This window comes from Leucoraja erinacea, chromosome 4 (assembly GCF_028641065.1).
Source record: "Leucoraja erinacea ecotype New England chromosome 4, Leri_hhj_1, whole genome shotgun sequence".
NCBI lineage: Eukaryota > Metazoa > Chordata > Chondrichthyes > Rajiformes > Rajidae > Leucoraja > Leucoraja erinaceus.
Window position 1 is genome coordinate 2,032,581 of NC_073380.1, and position 18,172 is coordinate 2,050,752.

Here is an 18,172-nt window from a genome sequence, read left to right on the forward strand (position 1 = left end):
GTTTCCCAGCTGCCTCAGTCCTGACACCCTGCAAATCTTATTGTGCTGTCTTTTATGGCTGATTTCCAGGATCCATTATTATTTTTATGAATACATTCATATGTAAATAAAAATGTCCATCAATGATTTTTCTGATTCATGCACAGTAGTATAAATGTCGCGTCCCTTTTACAATGTTAATTCAACTTTCTGCCTATAGTGTGTGAGAATATTGGAAGGCAATTTGGCTGCTCAACCAGTCTGACATCATGGCTGGAAGAGATTATTGAGATCTCTTGATTACTACACAACTGTCATTGAACCTCGGTTACGCAATCAATGAGGGCATTGGGGTGGGCACTGTTGAAGCATTATAGGCTCTCCAAAAAGAAAATGGGCTGGCCATAAATTTGGTCCAATGCTGCAACTGAGTTGAATCTAGCCATGACTTCTGCAAAAGACTCCCAAATAATAATATTGTCAATGTCTACCCCTGAAAGCTGAGCACAAGCAGATCTGCTAACTTCAACTGCAGTCCCATTCTGTTCATGACTCAGATTGGTGAATTGGTGCATGGTGAAGAGTGAAAAAGGTTGAGAAATAATAGTCACAGATCAGATGGAAAGTTAGGCAGTGTGGTGGCAGATGGAATTTAATCCAGACAAGTGCAAATCAATGCACTTTAGGAAGAAGTCTGAAGAAGGGTCTCGACCCGAAACATCGCCTATTTCCTTCGTTCCATAGATGCTGCCTCACCCGCTGAGTTTCTCCAGCATTTTTGTCTAACTTTAATGCACTTTAGGAGATGAATTTATGTTAGGAAATGCAGATTAAATGCAGACTTCGTTGATTTACAGAGAAATCTTGTGGTGCATGTACACAGCTCATTGAAAATGGCAACACTGGGTGATAAAGAAGGTGAGCTTGCCTTCATAGGCTGAGGCATTGAGTATATGAACTGTGATGTCAAGTTAAAGGTCAATATAACATTGGCCAGGTTACACTTGGTATATTATGTACAGTTCTGGTTAATGCGATAGCATTAGAAAAGGTGTAAAAGAGATTCCCCAAGAATTTGCCTGGAACGGAGTACTGTACTAATTGCCTGCCTAATGGAAAGCTGTAGTCAGCCAATGAATGGCTGAATGGAAGTGTAGAAGGAGTTGGTACCTCCATTAGGTCTCCTAATCTGAGGAAAGACATTCTTGCCATAGAGGGAGTACAGAGAAGGTTCACCAGACTGATTCCTGGGATGTCAGGACTTTCATATGAAGAAAGACTGGATAGACTCGGCTTGTACATGCTATAATTTAGACGATTGAGGGGGGATCTTATAGAAACTTACAAAATTCTTAAGGGGTTGGACAGGCTAGATGCAGGAAGATTATTCCCGATGTTGGGGAAGTCCAGAACTAGGGGCCACAGTTTAAGGATAAGAGGGAAGTATTTTCGGACCGAGATGAGAAAATTATTTTTTACACAGAGAGTGGTGAATCTGTGGAACTCTCTGCCACAGAAGGTAGTTGAGGCCAGTTCATTGGCTATATTTAAGAGGGAGTTAGATGTGGCCCTTGTGGCTAAAGGGATCAGGGGGTATGGAGAGAAGGCAGGGATGGGATACTGAGTTGGATGATCAGCCATGATCATATTGAATGGCGGTGCAGGCTCGAAGGGCCAAATGGCCTACTCCTGCAACTATTTTCTATGTTTCTATGTTTCTATTAGATTGGTCATGGGGGTAGACAGTGTATTGCCAAGGGAATAGAAGGGGGAAAAATGCAGAGGCATGTTGTGGTAGGATCAACTATACTTCATTATGCAAGAAAAAGCCTGGGATCTACTGACCAGTGAGTGTAACACCCACAGTAGGCACGTTACTAAAGATTCAGAGGGATATGATAAACAGATACCCCTTGTTATAATGGAATGGGGGGAGGTCAAGTGAAAAGAAGATGCGGATATGGACTGTATGCGAGTGAGATCAGGGTGGAAACTGCAGCAAAAGTAATGACATTTTCAAGTCAAGGAAATCAGCAATCCATTGCACTCCAGCTGACATAGAGAGATCCCAAACTGTAATCTGATTAGTTTTGTTATCACAATTTTTGTCACTACAGGTGCACAACCTTTTATCCGGTGTTCCGGAAACCTCCGAAAACCGGCCATTTTTTCCAGGATGTCATCGGCACACCAAAGCTCGCGTTTGGCGCCAAACTTGACCCGAAACGACCCACGGTCAACCCAGGTCTGTACTACTGTAGCGGCTGCCTCCTCCCCGGAGACCGGGGAGACACTTAAACATCTGTAAATCATTGCTTAAATGTTAGTCAGTTAGTTTGGAGGGCTTTTATGTGAAGGGGGGGGTTGAAGGGGTAAACTTTAATTCTTAGTCCCCTACCTGGTCGGAGAGACGGGGAGCGGTCAATGCCTTACCGGGTCGCCGTGCAGTAAGCTCCGCAGCGCTGTGGCCGCCAACTCCCAGCTGGGGCTGCGGGCGGCGCCGGTTGTAGCTCCGACCCTGGCAACTCTACACCTGGCTGCGAGGCGCTCCAAATCCACCAAGTGTTGGGAGTCGGCGGCGTCGCAGCGCTGGGATACCAGCGGGGAGCGGGCAATGCCTTACCGGGTCGCTGTGCGGTAAGCTCCAGGGCGCGGAGGCCGCCTTCTCCCAACATTCGCGGAGCTGGGACCGTGGGCGGCGCTGGATTTGGAGCGACGCGCAGCCAGGGGTAGAGTCCCCAGCTCCGCGATGTTGGGAGTCGCCGACCAGGTAGGGGACTAAGAATTAAAGTTTCCCCCTTCACCCACCCACCCCACCACCACCACCACCACATAAAATCCCTCCAAACTAACTGACTAACATTTATGCAATGATTTACCATGATTCCCCGGTCTCCGGGGAGGAGGCAGCCGCTCCAGACTTTTCAAGCCGCCCACGCTACCTACCTAATCTACGCTAAAAATCTTCCATTCGGAAATCCGAAAATGTCCGAAATCCGACAAGTGTCTGGTCCCAAGGCTTTCGGATAAAAGGTTGTGCACCTGTAATTGCAAAGACTTCCAAGAGCAAATTCTCTAAGTTGCAGACTGAACGCAGAGATTCTAGCAGCTGCAATTTCCCTTTTCATTATGAAATCAAAATATATTCTTGGAAAACGTCTTTATTACAACTATTATAGAACAGTACAGCACAGGGATTTCCCCTTCGGTCCATAATGTTTGTACCAAACAGGTTGGCGAGTGAAACTGTGTAAGAAGGAACTGCAAATGCTGGTTGACACCGAAGATAGACACAAAATGCTGGAGTAACTCAGCGGGACAGGCAGCATCTCTGGAGAGAAGGAATGGCCGATGATTCGGGTCAAGACCCTTCTTCAGACTGGAGGAGATTGTCACTGAACAATCTGAAGAAGGGCCTCGACCTAAGACGTCACTCATTCCTTCTATCCAGAGATGCTGCCTGTCCTGCTGAGTTACTCCAGCATTTTGTGTCTATCTGCCGAGTTAAACTGATCTCATCTGCCTGTACATGACCCACATCCCAATATTCCCCGCACTTCCATGTGCCAATCCACAAGCATTTTAAACGCCACTATCTTATCTGCCTCCACCACCTTCCTTGGCATTGTGGTCCAGACCATAACTACTTACTCTCTGCGTTAAAAAAACTTGCAGCATTCATTTCCATTAAACCTCCCCCCTCAATGCAACACAGGAAGCCTTTTGAACTATGCAAGGGTTAGAGATGGGAATTATATACACAATATTTTGGAAGCAGTGTGTGTACAGGATGGTGGTCATTTCCATAACTGTCAACATTGCAAGATTTATTCTTGATTCCTCCAGAAAATGTGTATGTTCTCTTAAAAATAATACTGAAACCCTGGACTTCCTCTTAAAACCGCAGGTAAACAGTATCGCTGGTTGCCGATTTTTCCAGAACCAATGGCCAAGTGTTTCCAATGATACTGATTAACCATCACCTGATGGTTCAACCATATTTAAACCGACGCAATTTGGAAAACCAAACTTCACTTAATACAACTGTGAAAATAACTGATAACAATCATTTCTATATTTGTTTTTAGAAACATAAGTCAAGATTATATAGTGTTTTTTATAACACGATTTCTAAAACATTACAACCTCTAAATCTATCACACCAAAGATGCAAAAACAAAACTAACAACAGTTTGAGATGAAAAAGTTAGCAGTTTGATAATAAGACTTCACCAAAATGCACAATGTACATTTCATGAAGAATAGGAACCAATTATTCACAACAGTATAAATGCAGCCCGTCAGAGTGAGCGCAACAGGCAGCTCTACCAGACAACACCCCCCCACCCCCCCCCCCCACCCCCGCCGCCCCCACCACCCCCACCCCCCCCCCCCCCCCCCCCCCCCCCCCCACCGCCCGCTTATCCTTCAACCTTGCTAACTCTTATTTACAACATTTAGAACTGCCACAATGCCAATGTTCGACAGTGGGGTCATGGTCATGGATATGAGGAGGTGTCTGAGAACCTTTGCCTGGCCTGGTCAGATTTTAACGGCACCGCCCTTGTCAGATGACAATATTGGGATTAGTACTGAGTGAGCGGTGGGCTACACATTCAATGGGGGTGAGATTGGACCGGGTTAGGGGAGTAGAAGAGTCAAGACAATCGACAATGGGTTTAGTGGGGGGTAGAAGGCCGGCAAAGTGTGTTCAGGAGGGGATGCCCAATGCTCACAGATGTCCAATCGGAATGGATCCATTTACATATGCCTTTGCAGCAGCCCCAGCCCCAGCCCCTTCCCCCCACCCCCGCAGCCTGTGACGATGCACGTCATCACGTGTGTGGGAATAGAGAAAGAGGATTGGGGGTGAAAGGGAATGGGGAACAGATGGACAGTCCCTATCCCTCCGCCCTTCCACTCTCCCACCCCACTATTTCCCCTCTCTCCCCCTCCCTCCACACTCTTTCGCTACTATATTGCCTGGATTGTAGGAATTTACTTTTGGAGGATTCAGGATCAGTTCCTGTGGATTGGAAGATAGCTAATGTTATCCCACTTTTCAAGCGAGAGAGAAAACGGGGAATTACAGACCAGTTAGCCTGACTTCAGTGGTGGGAAAGATGCTGGAGTCAATTATTAAAGAGGTAATAATGGGGCATTTGGATAGCAGTAAAAGGATTAGTCCAAGTCAACATGGATTTCTGAAAGGGAACTCATGCTTGACTAATCTTCTGGAATTTTTTGAGGATGTGACAAGTAAAATGGATGAAGGGGTGCCAGTGGATGTAGTGTATCTAGACTTTCAGAAAGCCTTTGATAAGGTTCCGCACGGGAGTGGTGACTAAAATTAGAGCACGTGGTATTAGTGGTAGGGTGTTGAAATGGATAGAAAATTGGTTGGCAGACAGGAAGCAAAGAGTAGGAGTGAACGGGTCCTTTTCAGAATGGCAGGCAGTGGCGAGTGGAGTGCCGCAAGGCTCGGTGTTGGGGCCGCAACTGTTTACCATATATATTAATGATTTGCAAGAGGGAATTAAGAGCAACACTAGCAAGTTTGCAGATGACACAAAGCTGGGCGGCAGTGTGAACTGTGAAGAGGATGTTAGGAGGTTGCAGGATGGCCTGGACAGGTTGAGTGAGTGGGCAGATGCATGGCAGATGCAGTAGAATATAGATAAATGTGAGGTTATCCACTTTGGCGGCAAAAACAAGGGGATCAGATTATTATCTCAATGCGGTTAGGTTAGGTAAGGGGGAGGTGCAGCGAGACCTGGGCGTCCTTGTACACCGGTCACTGAAAGTTGGCTTACAGGTACAGCAGGCAGTGAAGAAAGCTAATGGAATATTGGCCTTCATAACAAGAAGATTTCAGTGTAGGAGTAAAGAGGTTCTTCTGCATTTTTAAAGGGCTCTGGTAAGACAACATCTGGAGTATTGTATACAGTTTTGGTCTCCTAATTTGAGGAAGGACATCCTTGTGATTGAGATTAGGTTCACGAGATTGATCCCTGGGATGGCGGGACTGTCATATGAGGAAAGATTGAAAAGACCAGGCTTGTATTCACTGGAGTTTGGAAGGATGAGGGGATATCTTATAGAAACATATAAAATTATAAAAGGACTGGACAAGCTAGATGCAGGAAAAATGTTCCCAATGTTGGGTGAGTCTAGATCCAGGGGCCACAGTGTTAGAATAAAGGGGAGGCCATTTAAGACTGAGGTGAGAAAAAAACGTTTTCACCCAGATAAATCACTGGATGGATTTAAGAGAGAGTAAGATAGAGCTCTAGGGGCTAGTGGAGTCAAGGAATATGGGGCGAGGGCAAGCTCGGGTGACTGATTGGGGACGATCAGCCATGATCACAATGAATGACGGTGCTGGCCTCTTCCTGCACCTATTTTCTATGTTTCTATGAGAGAGAATGGGCTCTGAGGTGAAAAAGAACACTGGAGCAGGGCTAGATGATACAGGAAGTAAACAAGTCTTAATTTTGCACTGAATATTTAAGGCATGGGTTAAGATATCAACCAACAGTCTTTAGGTTTCAAAAACATAATGAGTTGTAACATGTTAATTAAGGGTTGCCCGAGCAATTTATGTGGTATTGCTGTGCCATCAGCCTGCTCATTTACTCCATTACCAATGCCTCAACATAAGCCCAGTCAATCCCTCAGCACTGCCCCTGTGCCAGCCTGTTTACTCCCTTGGTAAAACCCCCAATGCTAGCCCGATCATTCCCCCTAGAATGCCAGGAGTGAAAACATGTCAGTTTATCAACTGCTTTTGCCATCAATCAAGCTCCAAATACAGCAGGAAGCTGGGATAAGACCGATAAAATCAGTATTTTAACACCAAGCCGTTTTGTGCTCAAATTTAGCAGCTTTCAGATAGTGTGTACAACCAAGGTCTGTCACTGCAACTGGAGCAACAATTGAAGACATTTTGTGTTCAATAAAGTGTCATAAAGAACAATGATTCGTGGTATAACCAGCCATGGTATAACCGGCCATATGCAAACCAGCCATGCGTACGCCATTCATGAGATAATCACCTACAAGATAACCAGCCGGAGATGATTGTCAATAATGTCCTTGCATCTGAGCTTTTAAGTATTCTGTCATTCCTGTTAGGTGGCCCTTATTTTTAGCCATCAAAAAAAAAATCAACTAACTCGATCAACATAAGATCTTTGAAGAACATAATTGATCTCAATATGAAGCAAAATTGGTTAGACTGACCTTGACAATGACGAAGTAATGCTTGCAACTCTCCTTGTTGGAGGACAGCTTGATGTTCTCCATGACCTGGCTGACTGGATCACTTGCCTGGATGTAAACTCTGGTTTGCAGACCTTTCTGTTTCTTTACGGCATCCGCTGTCAGATTGTAAGCCAATTCTGCAATAAAGCCGTGAAATATCATGAGAGGTGGTGCAGCTGGTAATACCCTTATGATACTCTGCTTATTTTGAGAGAGGAGACAATAGATCAGAAATAAAGTGACCAGTTGGAACTAGTGCACGAAGGCTGGATTCTGGCTAAATAGCTCTGGGTGCATGGAGTTGTGTTGATCTATTCAAATAGTGTTAGTTCAAGTACTTTGCTGGGCCAGATGTAGTATGCACAACCATATTTTCATAGAAACATAGAAAATAGGTGCAGGAGGAGGCCATTCAGTCCTTCAAGCCAACACTGCCATTCACTGTGATCATCCACAATCAGTAACCCGTGCCCACCTTCTCCCCATATCCCTGGATTCTGCTAGCCGCAAGAGCTCTATTTAACTCTCTTTTAAATTCATCCAGTGAATTCTAGAGAATCACTGCCTTCTGTGGCAGACAATTCCAAACATATCCATCTCTGGCCAACATGAGCCATCATCTCTTACCAATAATCAATAATTTTTCACTCAATTTTTTTAACCACCTTTTCAGAATCACATCAGTGAATGTTAGAATTTGATTTCACCCAGAATTTTGATTTTCATTCAGAAAAGCAGACACGGACTCTTAAATCTATGTAAAAATGTCGGCAACAACTGATGTTTAAAGGAAATATTGGGGTTAGATCTTTCATGTACCAAGCACTTTTACAAATTGAACAAAAAACAATTTTTAAATGGTATGTTTCTAAATTTGATGATATCGCCAAATGGGATGAAACATCATTTCCTCATATCAGTGTCATTCATTATTATGGAGATCACCACTTCAGACCAATCTGGTTTTTGGATGATAGCTTTGGGACTACTTAATGCACCAAGAATGAATGAATGTGTGCAACTGGTTGGCTCCAAGTCAGTTCCCAGACCTTTACGTGAAGTGGTAGCTTGAACACCCATATCATCGGCCCCTGCCCCCAGAAGTTAAACACTCTTAAAGTGCAGGATGGCTCTTTCGCTATCTGAACATGCACTTTGTGTCTCTCAGTGCTCAAATCTTGCCAGAGTAAACTCATTGTACTGTAATCTACTTTTATCTTTAACTCTGGAGAACAATTGTGACTCCCGTTCTAAACATGCAACTCTTGCACAATGCACCAAAGTACACACATGAAACACACAGCAGCTGATCCCAATACATTTAGACTGCAGGGCTTCAGCTGGGTGACTCACCACTAAATTTTCAAGGGCAAATTTGGCATGGGAAATAAATGTTGACCTTGCCAAAGATGCATAAATCCTAGAGAAAAAATAAATTAAAAGGAAAAGACATTCCTTGATAATTAGGACAAATACTCTCTCTCTCAAATGCTCCTTTTATACATTATTATCTTTATTTGTGAACAACATAGTGGCACACCTAAAAGAACGTCTGGTTCGCAGCTCTAGAGAATCCGTTTCAATCCTGACTTGCAGTTTATCCAGTCACCACGCAGGTTCTCTCCTGTGCTCCCATTTCATCCTACATCCCGAGGGTATGTGAGACTAAATTAACTCCAGTATGATTATGGTAAAAATTTGAGTAGCGTTGACATGAATATGGGGAGAATGAAATAGACTAGGGTAGAACATAGAACAGTACAGCACAGCACAAGAGCTGGCCCTTTACCCCACAATGTCTGTGACGAACATGATGCCAAGACCATCTCTTAATTACCTGGGCACAATCCATATCACTCCATTCTCTTAAGCCTATTCCTTATGCCTATCCAAAAGCCTCTTAAATGACACTGCTATGACACTGATAATGATATCTGCCTCAACCACCAACCTCAGCGACACGATCCAGGCCCTCACCACCCTCAGTGTAAAAAAGTTCTACCACACATCTCATAAGTTTAGTTTTTTAGTTTGGAGATACAACGCGGAAACAGGCCCTTCAGCCCACCAAGCCCACGCCGAGAGAGGGAGTGCAGAGAAGGTTCACCAGACTGATTCCTGGGATGTCAGGACTGTCTTATGAAGAAAGACTGGATAGACTTGGTTTATACTCTCTAGAATTTAGGAGATTGAGAGGGGATCATAAGAAACTTATAAAATTCTTAAGGGGTTGGACAGGCTAGATGCAGGAAGATTGTTCCCGATGTTGGGGAAGTCCAGGACAAGGGGTCACAGCTTAAGGATAAGGGGGAAATCCTTTAAAACCGAGATGAGAAGAACTTTTTTCACACAGAGAGTGGTGAATCTCTGGAACTCTCTGCCACAGAGGGTAGTTGAGGCCAGTTCATTGGCTATATTTAAGAGGGAGTTAGATGTGGCCCTTGTGGCTAAGGGGATCAGGGGGTATGGAGAGAAGGCAGGTACGGGATACTGAGTTGGATGATCAGCCATGATCATATTGAATGGCGGTGCAGGCTCGAAGGGCCGAATGGCCTACTCCTGCATCTATTTTCTATGTTTCTATGTTTCTATGATCAACGTTCACCCCGCACACTACACACACATCCACACATGTAACAATTTTACCAAACCAATTAACCTACAAACCTGTATGTCTTTGGAGTATGGGACAAAACCGGAGATCCCAGCGAAAAGCCGCGCAGGTCACGGAGAGAACGTACAAACTCCGTAAAGACAACAACCATAGTCAGGATCGAACCCTGGGCAGCAACTCTGCCGCTGTGACACCATGCCACTCATGTTCAAGTTATAGCAGCAAATGGCCCATCAAGACTACTCCACCATTCAATCACGGCTGGTTTATCTTTCCCCTCTCAAACTCACTCTTCTGCCTTCTCCCCATAACCCGACACCCATACTAATCAAGAATCTGTCAATCTCCGCCTTAAAAATATCCATCGACTTGGCCTCCACAGCCTTCCGTGGCAATGAATTCCACAGATTCACCACCCTCTAACAGAATAAATTCCTCCTCATCTCCATTTATACGTCCTTTTATTCTGAGGCAATGGCCTCTGCTCGTAGACTCTCCCACTAGTGGAAACATCCTCTCCACATACACTCTATTTCACTGTTCGCTAAATTTAAATGAGGTGTCCCCTCATCCTTCTAAACTCAAATGAGTACAGACCCAGTGTCGTCAAAAGCATAGCATCTGGTAACCCAATCATTCCTGGGATCATTCTCGTAAACCCCGTCTGGACCCTCTCCAAAACCAGCACATCTTTCCTCAGTTATGGGGTCCACAATACTCCAAATATGGTCTGACCAGTGTCTTATAAAGCCTCAGCATTACATCTCTGTTTTTACACCCTCGTTCTCTTGAAATAGATGCTAGCATTGCATTTGCCTTCCTTTTTACTGATTCAACTTGCAAATTAACTTTTTGTAAATCCTGTACCAGCACTCCCAAGTCCCTTTGCACCTCCAATTTCTGAATTCTCTCCCCATTTCAAAAATAATCTATGTCTTTATTCCTACTACCAAAATGTATGACTCCACAATTTGCCATGCTGCATTCCATCTGCCACTTATTTGCCCACTCTCCTAACCTGTCCAAGTCCTTCTGCAGAGTCCATGCTTTGTATACACAATCTGCCCCTCCACCTATGTTCGTATATCATCTGCAAGCTTGGCCACAAAGCCTTCAATTCCCTCATCCAAATCATTTATATACAATGTGGCGCCAGCAATGGCAGCCTCGCCAACAGTCCGTCTGTCTCTTCCTTCTTCGCCGTTTTTGTAGTATAAAGGCAGCGCCTTTACCACCTCAGGCAATTGAGGAAATTCAGAGTGTCTCCGAGGAAGTTTCCCCCTTCACCCCTACTCCACCACCACCACCACATAAAATCCCTCCAAACTAACTGACTAACATTTATGCAATGATTCTCCCGGTCTCCGGGGAGGAGGCAGCTGCTCCAGACTTTTCAAGCCGCCCGCGCTACCTACCTAATCTACGCTAAAAATCTTCCATTCGGAAATCCGAAAATGTCCGAAATCCGACAAGTGTCTGGTCCCAAGGCTTTCGGATAAAAGGTTGTGCACCTGTACCTTAATTGGTACGTGACAATAAAAGACCTTTGAAACTTTTGAAGAGTAGCGGCTCCAACACCGACCCCTGGAGAACATCACTAGTAACTGGCAGCCAACCAGAAAAAGCCCCCTTTATTGCCACTCGTTGCCTTCTGCTATCCATGCTAGTAACTTCTCTCTGATACCATGTGCATTCTTTTAAACTTTAAGTTTAACCTTTAAACTTTGTCCCTCTCACCTTAAAGCAATACCTTTTTGTGTCTGAAGAAGGGTTTAGACCCTCTCCTTCGCTCCATAGATGCTGCTGCACCCGCTGAGTTTCTCCAGCATTTTTGTGTACCTTTGATTTTCCAGCATCTGCAGTTCCTTCTTAAACCCTTTAGTATTTGATTTTTTCATCCTGGGAAAAGTGTTCTATCTCCCTCTATATGCCTCTCATAATTGTATACACCTCTATCTGGTCTCCTACAACCTCTGAGAAAACAATACAAGTCTGTCCAACTTCTCCCTGTAGCTAATACTCCTTAAACTTGGCTACATTCTGGTTAACCTTGTCTGCACTCTTTACAATGCCTCTACATTTTTCCTGTAATTGCTCGACGAGAACTGCATGCAATATTCCAATATGGCCAAAGCAATCCTATAAAGCTGCATTATGGCATCCTGATTCTAATGCTGAATGCCTTAAGCTATGAAGGCAAGAAAACCTTACGTCCCCTTTACCACTTTATCTTCTTGTGTTGCCAAGATCTCTCTATACACCAATGCCGTTGAGGGACGTGCATTAATTGCATAATTCCCCCAGACATTTGACCTTCTGACTTGCTCAGTTTAAACTCCACCTGCCATTTCTCCATCCATTTCTGCAGCTGATTTATATCCAGTTGTAAACCTTGACAGTTTTCCTCACAGTCCATGACCCCGGCAATCTTGGTGTCATCTGCAAACCAGCCCACCTATGTTTATATGTCCACATCATTTATATATATTGCAAACAGCAGAGATCAACATACACACAGTGGTCACAGTGAGAGAATCCAGTGAATATTGTCCTTCCACTACAACCCTCTGTCTTCGATCAGTAAAGCATCCATAGGTGCACCTTAATCTTCCAGATCTGTCAATTATGGGGGACTTTATCAAATGCTTTACAAAAATCCATGTTGACAAAATCCACCACCCTACCCTCATCAATCACCTTTGTTACCTCAAAAAACTTGATTAGGCTCATAAGACACAACCAGTGGGCCAAATGGCCCGTTTCCGTTCTGTGTCTCTAAATTAAATTAAAACTAAACCTGCCATGTACAAAACCATGCTGACTGTCCCCATTTAAATCATATGGGAGTAAAACCTTTCATAGAAACATAGAAATTAGGTGCAGGAGTAGGCCATTCAGCCCTTCGAGCCTGCACCGCCATTCAATATGATCATGGCTGATCATCCAACTCAGTATCCTGTACCTGCCTTCTCTCCATACCCCCTGATCCCTTTAGCCACAAGGGCCACATCTAACTCCCTCTTAAATCTAGCCAATGAACTGACCTCAACTACCTTCTGTGGCAGAGAATTCCAGAGATTCACCACTCTCTGTGTGAAAAATGTTTTTCCCATCTCGGTCCTAAAAGATTTCCCCCTTATCCTTAAACTGTGACCCCTTGTTCTGGACTTCCCCAACATCTGGAACAATCTTCCTGCATCTAGTCTGTCCAACCCCTTAAGAATTTTGTAAGTTTCTATAAGATCCCCCCTCAATCTTCTAAATTCTAGCGAGTACAAGCCGAGTATATCCAGTCTTTCTTCATATGAAAGTCCTGACATCCCAGGAATCAGTCTGGTGAACCTTCTCTGTACTCCCTCTATGGCAAGAATGTCCTTCCTCAGATTAGGAGACCATAACTGTACGCAATACTCCAGGTGTGGTCTCACCAAGACCCTGTACAACTGCAGTAGAACCTCCCTGCTCCTATACTCAAATCCTTTTCTTATGAATGCTAACATACCATTCGCTTTCTTCACTGCCTGCTGCACCTGCATGCCTACTTTCAATGACTGGTGTACCATGACACCCAGGTCTCGCTGCATCTCCCCTTTTCCTAAACGGCCACCATTCAGGTAATAGTCTGCTTTCCTGTTTTTGCCACCAAAGTGGATAATCTCACATTTATCCACATTATACTGCATCTGCCATGCATTTACCCACTCACCCAGCCTATCCAAGTCATCTTGCAGCCTCCTAGCATCCTCCTCACAGCTAACACTGCCCCCCAGCTTAGTGTCATCCGCAAACTTGGAGATGTTGCATTCAATTCCCTCGTCCAAATCATTAATATATATTGTAAATAGCTGGGGTCCCGTAGGGACCTACGGCTAGGAGCAGGGCATTCACCCCTAATCCAACCAATCTGTTCAAAATTATCCGACTCAAGCCTTATCTCCTCTTCTTTGTCAATTCCCCATACCCCCAATTCCTTGATTATTAAAAAAATAACCAACCTCTTAAATTACCCCCTAATGAACTGTCCCCATAAACATCTGGGGTAGAAAATTGCAGAATCAAGTACACAGGACAAGATGGTAAGAAGTCCCTTGTGCCAATAGGTGGGGAGCATTTCACGACATTCGTTGATTGTTGAGAGTGGTAGACGCTCAACATCAGTGGGGGGGGGGGGGGTGATACGTATATCTTGGCCTGTGTAACCTTCAGGACAGTTGGGCACAGGACACATCATCAGTAGTGTACCCTTGCATCACTGGGTGTTTCGGCCTTTTAACACTATACACCCTCCACAAGGGCGGCCCGCTGCAGGATGATCAGCCCTCAGCGCGTGTCCCGTGTCAAACCATCCCAAAGATTCACCCTGACGTACTTGGGGCACAGCATGGGTCTTTCCGCTTGAGCCAAATCCACCGGCTGCTTATTTCAGCCGCCTCTGAGAGTGATCTTATGGTCTTCCGCAGAGCCTGACCGTGGATTCCAAGCTCCTTCAGCAGTCTGATGGTAGATGATGCAACAAATCCTCTGCATCCCACTTCAACTGGATAGACTTTGGTGTTCCAGCCACGCTGCGTTGCCTCTGCTGCAAGCTCTGCGTAGCGCAGCTTCTTACGCTCATAGGCCTCCTCAACAGAGTTCTCCCATGGAACTGTGAGCTCTATGATGTAAGCAGTCTTCTGTGAAGGGGACCAGAACACCAAGTCTGGCCTGAGGTTGGTGGAACCAATTTCATGTGGAAAAATTAGTTATCGGCCGATGTCCGCCATCATCCTCCAATCACGGGGCCTGCATAGGTTTCCTTCTTCTGATCTGGTGGAAGGATGTTTAGATGTTTTCTGTCCTTCTCGGACAAAGGTTGTTGCCCTTAGGCGGGGGGGGTTGCTTGCTCTCGGAGGCAAGGAGTTGGTCGCACACCGCCTGTTCTCAAGGGCTGATGCCAGGCTTTTTAGTACCTGATTATGTCGCCACGTGCATCTCCTCTGCATGAGGCTGGTCTTGCAGCCTACCATGATGTGTTTGAGGGTCGCTGGAGTTGGGCAGAGGGCACAGTTTGGATCCTCGCCGTACCACTGATGGAGGTTCTTTGGTGATGGAAGCACGTCATAAGTCGCTCTGATGATGACGCTGATCTTGCTTGCTTCCATTTCCCATAGTTCTTTCCAGCTGATCTTCCTCCGCTCCACACCTTCCCACTGCATCCATTGCCCCTGTTTGGCAAGAGAGACCAGACCGCCTTTGCACTTCTTGCGGCCTCCTCCTGTCGCCGCACCTCCTCGACCACCAATGTCCTCCGCTCTGATGTTGTGGCCTTTCGCCAAGTTGGTTTACTTGTCGTAAGGCCAAAGCCTCCTCTTCCCTGCTGGACTTGCCCCACGATGTCTTTGTGCCTCAGGGCTGATGAAGCTTGCTGTACTGCATCAGATGGTGTCCACTTCCGGCCAGTTACTAGGGGCGGCACAACAGCACTGATGGTCTTGTCTCTAGAGTCCCTCAGTGTCATCTGGAATCTTACTTTAGAACACTTGTATTCCTCTGTTAGACTAGTGAGAGGTAGTTCCAGGACCCCTTTGCCATAAAGGGCGATGTTAGTTAGACATCTTGGGACCCCGAGCCATTTCTTCGCGTATGAAGTTATGGTTCGCTCCATCTTCTCCACAGTTGTTATTGGGGCTTCATAAACGGTCAGTGGCCACATTGTCCGAGGAAGGAGTCCAAACTGTAGGCACCAGAGCTTCAGTTTCCCAGGCAGTATGGTCAGATTGATGTTCTCCAGGCCATTGACAATTTCTTGCCTTAGTTGTTGCACCTGCTCTTTGTCCTTGAGACTTGCGTTGTACCATCTGCCCAGGCTTTTAACTGGCTGCTCAGACACTGTTGGTATTGGGTCATCACTGATGCAGAACCTTGTATCTCTAAGCACCCCCTTGACTATGGAGATGCTTCAAGATTTACTTGGTTTGATTTTCATTCGGGCCCACTTGATGTTCTCCTGCAGCTTTCCAAGTAGCCGCTTGGTGCACATGCTGCAGTAGTGGTTAGTGTTGTCATGTCGTCCATGTATGCCCTGATGGGTGGCAGACGGAGCCCAGCCCTGGTTCGTTCACCGCCCACCGCCCATTTAGTACTTTATATGGCCGACTTCTTAACTTCATAATTTTGTCCCTTCTTTCAAGACACTTTCACTCCCCTGTTCTGCCCCCCAAAGGATAATTCTCATTCTTCTAAATTCCAAATAACTGATAAGGCACAGAGAAACAACGTGTGATATTGGGGACATGAAGGGAGTAATAAGTTTAAAGTCAAACGAAAACAATTCAGCAAAAACATCATGATGCATTTCTTCAAAGGGTTGTGGAAATGTGGAATTCTTGTGCTTATGCATGGTCGATTGAAAACTGTTTGGGGATAAGTAAACAATGTGGTTAACTTAAGATAAGGTACAGTTCAGCCATAAGGCACTGAATAATAAAAACACTCAAGGATCTGAAATGTACACTCCTTTTGGAGAAAGTGAAAGCAGACTGGGTGATTGTTCCTGTCATTTTAATTCTCCTCTTCTAAAATATCTGCTTATGGCCAAATCTACTGTTCTAAAGGGCCTGTCACACTTGGCGATTTTTTTCGGCGACTGCCGGCATCATTGACTGGCGTATCAGAGTCACCAAAAAATTTTGAACATTTCAAAATCCAGCAGCGACAAAAAAAAATGTTGCGACACTTGAGGAAACACCATGCGTCAATACGCCATCACGCTTGTGATGCCAGTGCCTCTTCCTGCCCACCAGCAATGAGGGACTGCACCTCCACACAGAGGCCAGGACTGAGCTGCCAGGATAACTCAGAGGCCGGCAGCACTACCTCTTCGAGCCCAGAGCTGAGCCACCAGGATAAGCCAGTAATTGCTCGCGCCTCATCGCAAAGCAATGGTGAACTGCAGGGAGAAACCTGAAATCGCCACTTCTGCTCCTTCAAGACCAGGACAGTTGCCGGGACAAGCCTAAGATTGTGAGTCCCACCGCACATGCTCGCTGCCAACGAGGGACAGTGCCCCATGTGGTCCTGGACTCTGTTACAGTATATAAAACATTTCACGCGAGTTCACCCTACTGAGAGTTCCGGTGTGGTCACTGCCATCCCTGATGCATCTTTGAGATTATAATCACTTCTCAGTGCGACAGGATGGAATAAATCACCAGGTTTCAAGCATTTTCCAGATCATGCATGATAACCAAAACAGTAAACATGCAAGGATCAAACTAAAGGAAGAAAGTGCTGTGCAAATCGCTGATCCACCAAGGTAATATTTTAGTTTTTATGAATGAATGAATAAGTTTATTGGCCAAGTATTCCCATACAAGGAATTTGCCTTGGTGCTCTGCCCGCAAGTGACAACGTGACATACAGTGACAGTTAGCAATGATACATAAAACATTAAACATTAATAATAAAACATTATCGATTAATCATGTGAATTAAATAAAATACCAGAGCAAAAGGAGGCTACACTTTTTTGGTTACTGTGTAGAGCTACTACTCATGGAAAAAAAGCTGTTTTTATGTCAGGCTGTCGCATGGCAGCTTTGACAGTCAAAGAGTTTGTGGCCAGGGTGAGAGGGGTCAGAGATGATCTTGCCCGCTCGCTTCCTGGCCCTTGCAGTGTACAGTTCATCAATGGAGGGAAGGTTGCAGCCAATAACTTTCTCAGTTGATCAGACGATTCGCTGTAGCCTCCGGATGTCGTCCTTGGTGGCCGAGCCAAACCAGACCATGATGGAGAAGGTGAGAACAGACTCTACAATGGCCGTTTAGAATTGGACCATCATTGCCTGTGGCAGATTGTGCTTCCTCAGTTGCCGCAGGAAGTACATCCTCTGTTGTGCCTTTTTGACTGCGGAGTTGATGGTGGTCCCCCATTTAAGGTCCTTGGAGATGATGGTTCCCAGGAACTTAATGGACTCCACAGATGTGACTGTGATGTTGTTGATGGTGAGTGGGGTGAGGGGAGGGCGAGCTCTCCTAAAGTCTACGATCAATTCCACTGTCTTAAGAGCATTGAGCTCCAGGTTGTTGTGATGGCACCTGGACACCAGCTGTGTCACTTCCTGTCTTTAGGCTGATTCCTCCCCATCCTGGATCCGTCCAATCAGGGTTGTGTCATCCGCAAACTTGAGAAACTTAACAGAGTCAGTGAGGAAAGGTACGCAGTGGAGTCGTTGGTGTAGAGAGAGTCAAGAAGAGGAAAGAGTACGCAGCCTTGCGGCGCTCCTGTGCTGAGGGTTTGCGGGTCCGAGATGTGCTTTCCCAGCCTCACATGCTGCT

General features: G+C 45.4%; 1 protein-coding gene across 3 annotated transcripts in view; it reads right to left on the reverse strand.

The window, feature by feature from the left end:
- Positions 1 to 18,172, reverse strand: part of itga9 (integrin, alpha 9) — a 369,220-nt gene that overhangs the window by 218,107 nt on the left and 132,941 nt on the right. For all 3 annotated transcript variants that reach the window (XM_055633502.1, XM_055633503.1, XM_055633504.1), the window contains exon 15: positions 7,222 to 7,379. In XM_055633502.1, the coding sequence (XP_055489477.1) occupies positions 7,222 to 7,379 (158 nt within the window). The remainder of the gene's footprint in view (positions 1 to 7,221; positions 7,380 to 18,172) is intronic.